The sequence below is a fragment of the Helianthus annuus genome, chromosome 11, assembly GCF_002127325.2.
Source record: "Helianthus annuus cultivar XRQ/B chromosome 11, HanXRQr2.0-SUNRISE, whole genome shotgun sequence".
In the NCBI taxonomy this organism is placed as follows: domain Eukaryota; kingdom Viridiplantae; phylum Streptophyta; class Magnoliopsida; order Asterales; family Asteraceae; genus Helianthus; species Helianthus annuus.
Window position 1 is genome coordinate 16144841 of NC_035443.2, and position 9838 is coordinate 16154678.

The 9838-nt window shown below is 34.2% G+C and overlaps 1 protein-coding gene and 1 long non-coding RNA gene across 2 annotated transcripts; one reads left to right on the plus strand and one right to left on the minus strand.

Moving 5' to 3' along the window:
* Positions 1 to 5448: 5448 nt before the first annotated feature.
* Positions 5449 to 6411, minus strand: LOC110891844. Its single transcript, XM_022139369.2, has 2 exons — positions 5946 to 6411; positions 5449 to 5847 (listed from the first exon to the last, which is right to left on the minus strand). The coding sequence occupies exons 1-2, from the start codon at positions 6235 to 6237 to the stop codon at positions 5660 to 5662; spliced, it is 480 nt and encodes a 159-aa protein (XP_021995061.1). The 5' UTR covers positions 6238 to 6411; the 3' UTR covers positions 5449 to 5659.
* Positions 6412 to 7771: 1360 nt separating this feature from the next.
* On the plus strand, positions 7772 to 8397 carry LOC118483896. The gene is made up of 2 exons (XR_004872119.1): positions 7772 to 8109; positions 8205 to 8397. It is a non-coding gene; the product is annotated as an uncharacterized LOC118483896 (long non-coding RNA).
* The last annotated feature ends 1441 nt before the right edge of the window (positions 8398 to 9838 follow it).

The window sequence follows — 9838 nt, forward strand, 5'->3', positions numbered from 1 at the left end:
TTTAGATCTTTTTTAATGATAATGCTTACTCACTGCTAACTTACACCAAATTAATCCTAATTTACACTTTGCTTGGATTGAACCCAAGACCTCTAACTAAGAGACAAAAATCTCTACCAAGTGACTTAGCCACACATTGGCACTTTTTAAATCTTGACATGTTTACATAATCGTTTTGCTTGCTTATTTTTACTGTCGTTTAGATTAAAGTCTACACGGTTTATATCAACCTTTCCCTATACTAATTTATTAACAAATTTAATTATTTTTTTATTTACCTTATTATCGTTAAAGCTAACTTAAAACTCTAGGCATGTTTACTTAACCATGTTAATTGCTTATTTTGTCGTCGTTTAGATCAGGGCCGTCTCCAAAAATTACAAAAAATAAAAATAAAATAAAATTTGGCCCTGAGCGAGATTAAAAAAAATTGGGCCCTATTCACAAATCTTTATGTAATATGAACTCATCAATCATTCAATCACATATATGAAAACTAAAACACCAAAAAACAACGATAATTGTTATAAAATAGATAAAACAAATTAACCAAAGTAGTGTAGCAAAATGATCGAACCTACTTTTTTTTTAAAGGCTAACTTCATTCAAACAACGCGAAAATCTCCAGCTCTCCAAGGCGGAGAGAAGGAGACCGCTACAAACATTACAACAATCTCATATTACACCAATCATTCCAATCGCTAACCTTTCCTTTCGACCTATTAGAAAACCAAAGATAACTAAGCGACTTCACATCAGCCACTATCTCCGCAATCGAGAAATTTTTGTGCTCAAATATTTTTTCGTTTCTAGCTTTCCACACGCGCCAACAAAAAATGATAACCACCCCTTTAATAATCTCTTTGAGAGGATTCGAAAGAGTCTCCAACTTGTGAAGCTCCATAAGGTCTGCCAAACTGAAGATAAAACTCGGAATCCCGCACCATCTAGCAATACCTTCCCAAGCCTTAGTTGAGACCCCACAAGCAGAAAATAAGTGCTCAACAGTTTCCTCTCCGTCTTCACACAGCACACATAACTCTCGATCAATTCTTTGTAGTTTGTACTATCTAATATTTCACTTTCATAATGAAATATTTTTTATTGATATATTCTTGAAAATTATAGAAATATTATATAAAGTAAAAAACTTAAATCTGAATATAACTTATTAAATATTAAGGTGTGTATATATATGTGTGTGTTATGTGTGTGATAAAGGGTATTAATAGTTGAAATTAAGATAAAAATTTCTGGATCACAAAACAAATAAGGGGACTCGGGGCACCCCCGTTTTCTTCCGTGATTCTTTTCTACCACGGCATATAACACCGCCACCTCTCAATTAATAACGCGTTATTTTGAAAACGCGTTAAACGTATAACGCGTTGAACTTGATCAATGAATATGTATTAACTTGTACATTGGGTATTAATACTTGTACATTGGAATCTCATCACTAGTGATACCACCCCCCCTACATTTCTATCACTAGTGATAGAATATTGGTTATACACATGGCATGACTTGATTGGATAGTGGGAGTGATAGATTCTATCACTAGTGAACCACCCCTAGTCCCCTAATAGAAATATTCAATCATAAGAAAAAGGTTAAAAAGGTAAATAATAATATAATATTAAATTAAATAAAGCGAATGAAAGGGCATGGATGTAACAGAGATGCCTACTTTTTAATTCAGCTTCTTGGGTTTCTAATTATCATAATCGTCGTCTCTTTCATCTATCTTTATATCATAGAGTCGCTGACCGGAAAACCGTTTATCTTTCTCTCTTACTCTCCTCTATTCTCTCCTTTCTTTTCACTTTAACTCCTCCATAAGAAATAACTTAGAGGGTCAACATTAAAGGAATCATCCTTGAATGCCTAGATTAGCAAAAAATATTGTCTTCCCCGGAAGATCGTCGGAGAGTCACGCGCCCTTTTATGTTTTTGGCCCTGACCCGGCGCCCTCCACGCACTTGCTCAGGACCGGCCCTGGTTTAGATTAAAGCCTCTATGATATATAATATGTCGTCAACATATCATGTAACAAACACGTCTTCACCAGCATCTTCCTACGACCCGCCGCAAACTGCGGCTCCAGTAATATTTTTGTACAAATATATCAAGTGGTTTTCTTGCGAAAAGAAATAGTCCAATTTGATTAAAATTCTTCCAACGACCACCACGTGAAATATATGTATCATCCTTTTTCGTTAAAAAAGTAATCAAAATCATATGTTGTAACACGCGTCATACCGTGATAGGACGCCAGATGGCAACACGTTGCAAATCGGACGGCCAGAAACGACTTGGCAGGAAGCAATCACATAATGAAACGTGTTGCTTGCATGAGATTTGACAATGAGCACTAACAGAAACGCGTGGGGACCACCAAAATCTAGTGAAAAGTTAAAGACGGACCAACAACGTTGTAACACGTATAAACTGTATGACTCCTTGCATGGAATGTCAATGCACCTGATATTTTTTTTGGTAGAACCTTAAATTCAAAATCAACAAATCCTTGTCTGTCGCCGACTCTTCTAAAATTTGACATATACGTGAATGAAAATCTGCATAGACAATGTCAACAAATAAGGTTAAAACGTCGATTAATGCGATGTTAACATGAATAGATATACCTTTATATTACCTATCTCCACAACCGTTTCGAAAGCCGTAAGCAAACTATAAACGTGGGGCCCTTTGAATTGAATAGGCACTAAGGAATTTAGAGAAAATAGTGATTAAGTGATTAGGGAAAACATTGATTAAGTGAATCACAATATATATAAAAAATAGTCGTTAACCAACATGGATTATCCTTGTGACACCATTAATTTTCCCTATTTCACGTATAATTTTTCCCCAATTGACGACACTATGAGCAAAATGGGCATGTGCAACGTTACAGTTAGTGAAAATAATAATGACGGCCTAAATTAAATACGAATTGGATATTGCTTGAGTTGGAATTAGGCTCTTTTATTTAAAAACTGGTTATTTATTTGGGCCTAATACATAATACACTTATGCTATATAAAGATTTTTAAAGTATTTGGAGACCCTAGACTGTTGCCTAGATTTAGAGCATTCTCATCCAATCCATCAAATTATACATACATTCCACTAAAAAACAACTCCTATATCAATATATTTCTACTAAAAACAAATATTTTTTCTCTCTCCTTTTCAATTAAATAATATTATCATCACATTTTTCTCTTTCCTTCACTCTCAACCACTTTCAATATATATTACAAAAATTATACTGGGTGAACAGTGTCCCCCCAAATATACAGATGAACAGTAACATTTTCTCTCTCCTCCACTCACAACCACTTTTTATACCCTTTACAATATAAAAACCCACCCTCACAAGTTTTGATGGATTGGATGAGAATGCTCTTAGAAGCCTTTAGGTACGGCCCTGCCCATCTTAATTATGTTAAAAATATCAATATGTAGGTTAAATGTTACCCTAATATCTACATAACCCTCTCACAAATAAATACAACCAAATGGAAAAATGCAAAAAAAAAAAGACAAAATGGGCAGGGGCGGGTTGGGCAGGCGCCCTCCATAAATTTTTTATTTTATTGGCAAAAATCTCGATAGTACCCCTTGAAAGTTTGGTTGAACCTTTTATTTGCAGCCTCGGAAAATAATTCACGGGCCCACCACTGAAAATTGGCATGACAGGTTCATGCTCATTGTGTTTATTCTACTATCCATTGTGTTTTGTTTATTGTGTATTAGTCTGTGGTCCATTGTGTTTTAGTATGTTATCCATTGTGTCTTTTATTTGCTCTCACTAATTATGTCTTTTATCTGTCGTCATCAATTATGTTTTTAGTCTACTTTCCATTATGTTTTTAGTTTGATACTCAATGTGTTTTACGTTATGTCTATTGTTTCTTTTATTTGTTGTCATCGATTGTGTTTTTGATCTACTTTCCATTGTGTTTTTAGTTTGATACTCATTGTGTTTTATGTTATGTTCATTGTGTAATACGCAACTAGGTTTTCTTATGGTGTTTTACGTTATGTCCATTGTGTAATACGCAACTGGGTTTCGATTTTTTTTAAATATAACAATATGGTACTCATATTAAAGATAAAAAGATGCTCGATTTTATGGTATAATTAAAAAAAAAAAACAATAAAAAGTTATGGACGTTTAAAAAATATGGGAAAACAGCATGTGACTTGCATGTGCATAACTATTTTATTCTCTTTCACAAAATTACCCTTCTCACTTGATTTCTTTTAGAACATTTGTCACTCTATAGTGGTTTCTTACCGTTCTTATTTTTATACACAGAATAACACAACCCTATAATTAATATCATTTTCATACGCTTAATTTGTATGGTTTTTTAGGATTTAATTTTATATGTTATTTTAACTAACTAAATCAATGTCAATATGATATTATTCAATTCAGAAGTTGTTACAAATTGCAATATACAATTTTCAAAAAACAATAATCTGAGCAATGCATGAGTATTATTTAAATTGGGTTGTGGGTATGTTGTGGGCCGTGTTTGTGGACTGCTAAAGTTAAATTGGCTGAAAGGCACACTGGGCTTATAGAATCAACCACAAAAGTGTCCTGAAGCCCAATATGAGATTAAAAGGATGTAAGGATCAGTTGTGTAATAACACTAATAAGTAACAATTTTCAAATGTTTACACGAGTTGCCTAACGTTCTTTTGGGTGAGAATTTCAATGTCGTAAAATATAGCTCCAAAGCTTCCCGTGATATCTACCCTGCCATCATCATCAACCAAATCAACAAGCATAAATCAGCCTCCCTGAAAATGCATAAATCACAACGTTAGAATCCCGAATCGATTCCAAACATAAGCATGAAATGAAAATTGGAGGTGTACAAAAACCCGTTTGGGTCTGATGAACTGTTTTTCAACCAGGCCCGAACTAAAAAACCGGTTTGAGCCCTGGCCCAACCCGGTGGTTTGGCATAGGTTCAGAATTTGTGTTGAGAATTGGTTCCAACCCGAACCAATTTGGGCAAATCCATCTAAAACTAGTAGATTCTGAGAAGGATTTTGGATGAGCATACATACCTATTTCACTCCTGCGATGCTAGAAAGATAGAGATTCTGAGCGAAGGACGTCAAATGTTGTTCTCAAGGATTCGTGATTGAGACCCGTGTTACTATTTCCTTCCCGAGTAAAATGCACGGATAGTCCCTGTGGTTTGGTGAAATTTCACCTTTAGTCCCCAACTTTTCAGAATTACACTCTTAGTCCCTGTGGTTTGACAAGTTGTTACTTGGATAGTCCCTAAAGCGGATGAAGGTTACTCAGATAGTCCCTGTGGTTTGACAAGTTGTTACTCGGATAGTCCTTGTCATTTCACACCCACTTAACCAGAAAAACTAACCTCCATCCGCTTTGGGGACTATCCGAGTAACAACTTGTAAAACCACAGGGACTAAGAGTGTAATTTTGAAAAGTTGAGGACTAAAGGTGAAATTTCACCAAACCACAGGGACTATCCATGCATTGTATACAACGTTACATATATACGACAGTAGCATAGTTTACAAAATCGGCTTGTTCATGAATTGAAATCTTTTGATCGACGTTTTCTTCACGATTGCCGCAATCCTTTCTTCATTCTTTTTATGTCTCATAAGACACATCATAAGCTTCACCAATGAGAACAAACTGTGTGATATCAACCGGTTCAGATTCAGGTTCTGCTTCAGGCTCGGGTCTGATTTCAGGTACAGCATCCACCTTTTCCTTTCCCTTATTAGCATTAGCAGCTTCAGATCCAGCAACAGCTTTTCGTGCTCGTGCTTCAGCTTCTTCGATCACTATTTCATTGAATTCTTCTTCAACGTTAATTCCAAGTTTCTTTTCCAGCACTTTGTATAAAACTTGTAGGGCCTTGAAAGATTCGCTTTTGAGAAATTTGTTTCGTTGACATGTCCGGTGTAACCCATCCTATAAAAACAACCTTTGACCATCCTTGCAGGATAACCTGTTGGATCTTCAGGTCGATCACCGAAATCTAACACCCTCCTGATCAAATCCTCTGTAATCACCACCTCAACGTCCTCGTTTCCAACTTTTACAAATGACTGAATCGATGGTGGATCAGCGATGAATTTGGCGTTTTGCCAGAAGTGTTCAATGTGCGATCGATAAGCTTTATGTTGATCCGTAAGCGCCTTCTTGATGCGTATACGATCCATGAAATCCAAGATAGGTTTAAACGGTTCTATTTTAGACAATTTCTTATCTAGCACACAACAGATGTTATGTTTGGAGTCGAAATTAGACGCTTTTAAAGAACACTACTTTAAAAGGATCATCATCATCATACTTGGTAAATCCCACCAATAGCAAAGCTAAGGTAGGGTCTGAGGAGGACAGCCTTACCATAGGAATAGAGAGGCTGCTTCAAGTGAGACCCCCGGCTCGAGGTTATATTTGTATCAAGCCTTGGACAAAAGGCACATAACACTCGGCAGTTAAGACAAAGGCCAATTAGTGCATGTACTTCTTTGTCTTTAGGCTATCAACGCCACCACATGATGCATGATTAACCATCCCCCTCTTTTAACATTATTTTCACGAAATTAGTAAAATAACGTTAAAATTAGTGCACTTTCACTTTTGCCCCCCGAGCGCCCACACATATAATGCGCATACCGCAAGCGGGGCGTTACTTTAAAAGGATGTAGTGTATTATTATAGATGTATAAACTATGAAATAGAGAACCAAGTTGAAAAGAAACCTTGCTTCAGGAAGGAACTGATTGAAAACCCATATGTAGGTCGGTGGTTAATGCCCCTTTTGATGCACATACATAGAAGCGCAATTAAATTACTTCTTCCCCAAAATCTAGTTCCTTGCACCAACGACACATAAATTGTTTGTGATTAGTTATCTCCACAATAAGATTCATCTCTTAACGTCATAAACATCTTTAATTGTGACTATGTAGGTTTTATTCATTTTGCAATGATGCTTGAAGGAACAGTTATGAATTCTGTTCCGAAGATCAAAGTAAAAGAAACTACATTTACTTATTTACGTTCAAAAGATCTTGCACATAAAGCCCATTTAGGCATTTCATCGAATCGAACACATGGTCTTCATCAACATCAACCAGTAACTTAACATTTCTATGGTTCAAATCTATAATAAGTCTGGATGAAACAATGATAACAAATTAAATAAAAACAAATGTGAGATGTACAAATCTAACAGAACATACTTTATTAGGTCATGTATACACTATAATTACACAATCTTTCATACCCAAATAAGAAGTCTACATGTTGATGAAGATTACAATAATAAACCATTTACAATATAAATATTAACATTAACATTATTGATTGAACCTTAATAACATCAAATAGTATAAAATGACTACTTAGTATGCGAGCACCAGTTAGTGATAAATAAAATTTCAAACCAAAAACCATATTAATACATATCATCAACTATGAGATTATTTTTAAACCCTAGACCATATATATATATATATAGGCTAATTATAATGAGAAAACCCACTCCAGTTGAGAAAACCCAAGAAACCTAATTATGTGGACAATAAGCTTCCACGTGTTTTTTGAAAAAGATAACTTAAAGGGTAAATTTGGAAATTTACCATCAACCAACAATTAATGTAACAATTTCAAAATTTTCATCTGACACTTTTTATGTGTAGTACGTTTGACAAATGACCCTACTTTTTTAATCCCATTTAATGAATTCAATATTCTCCATAAAGCAATCTGTTACCCCCATCATCATCATCATTTTTGACAAACTTTATCTCTCTCATCTACCACCACCAAACCTACCACCACCAAAAGTTTGTTCAAGATTAAAAACAATACCCACCACACCACCATCGCAGCAGTGGTTACCAGATCCAGTCCGTGAGAGTCATGATCCAACAATGTTTAATAGATCCGATGGTGGTTTCAAGATCCGGCGATGGTCAACTAATCCGATGTTGAAGATGATGTTTCAGATATTGAAGATGATCCAAAAGATGTTTGATGTTGAACATGATGTTCTAGATCTAAAAGATTCTCCAGATCCATAAGTATGTTTGTGTTTTCGTAGATCTTCATTTTTTTGTGTTTTGTAGATCTCCAACTTTTTTGTAATTTTCATATTTGCAATTTTTTTGTGTTCCAGATCTAAAAGGTCCTCCAGATTTGCAATTTAGGTTTTGTCGGTCTTCATTTTTTTATGTTTTGTAGATCTGCAACTTTTTTTTTAGTTTTTGTTTAAGAAGATGAATGTTATTAAGTTCTTGTTTTCTGGATATATGGTTTTTTATTACTGATTTTAAGATTGAATCTAAAAAATCTATTATTGTTGGATTCTTGTTAATGAAGTTATATTTTTTATATACATTTTGTAACATTGCTAGTTACGTTACTTGTGTTGGATTATTGTTAATGAAGTTTATTTTTGATGTAACAATCAAAGAAAAAATGCATGTTACATTTTTCGTGTTACATAAATTATGCATGTTACTGAAAATAAAGTGCATTGTTACACTTTTTTAGATTGTTGTCAAAATAAAGTGTGTTGTTACATTTTTTCCAGATTATTGTAAAAATAAAGTGACTATTATAGAAACGAAGTATGTTGTTACATTTTTTTTGTGTTAGAAATGTAACAATCAATCAAAGCAAAAATGCCTGTTACATTTTTTTGTGTTACAGAAATAATGCCCGTTACAGAAATGTAACAATCAATCAAAGCAAAGTGTTACATTTTTTTGTGTTACAAAAAAGTGTTACATATGTGACGTAAAATTGATCATGTAAAAATTGTAGTGTACGTACCAACATGTAACATCTTTTAGTAGGAAGACGACTTTTGTAACAATGTGATGTAATATAACACTTTATGTCGGACGAGAAAGAAAAGAAAACGCGTTACACTTTTATGTATGTGGATATCTTTTAAATGGTAACGTTATTTTTTGTACATTTTTTGAAATTATACATAAAATGTAACGTTATTTGTAGAATATAACCTTAATAAGATGGTACATATGAAGTAACATATAAGGTAACCTTATTCAACGTGTATATCCAGTTTTTAACCTAATGTTTTTACATTTATTTGTTATATACTACACCAGTGGCCCAAAACAATTTTATGAAGAAGTTGACACTTTTTTTTCGTTAATATATATGGATTACAAAAAAACCATCATTTCATGAATGGACCTTAGGGTGATATACAGATTTTAGTGTTTTTTTAATAAGAAAAAGATGAATGAGAAAGGGGGAGATTGTCATGATGACACATTGGAAAAAGAATTTGTCAGAACTTTTTTCTTTTCTTTTTTTAATATGTAATTTGAATTATAAAGGAAGTCAGATGCACAGTTGCTTCTATCCCCATTTTACCCTTACATGTACCATTTATTGATTAATATAACAAAAAGTAAGAGAGATAATACCCAAACACATCACAACCATCCATCTCTTCTAATCAATAGTAGATGTTGAGTTTCTTGGGTTTTCTCAACTCAAGTGGGTTTTCGATTTATCCTTGCCCTATATATATATATATATATATATAGAGAGAGAGAGAGAGAGATGATATTCACCACTGAGAGAGAGGTCCAGTTGAGCATCGCATGGTGGCAGAAATTCTTCCTGTCCAGCGATGCCTGAATCAGGTCTCTAATGGTTGATTTAGGATTTTAGGGTATGGGAGTGAAAAAATATAAACATTATTATTTATAGAGTAAACTGCAATTTTACCCCCTGGGTTTAGGCCAACTCTGACCCCCTACGAAATAATTG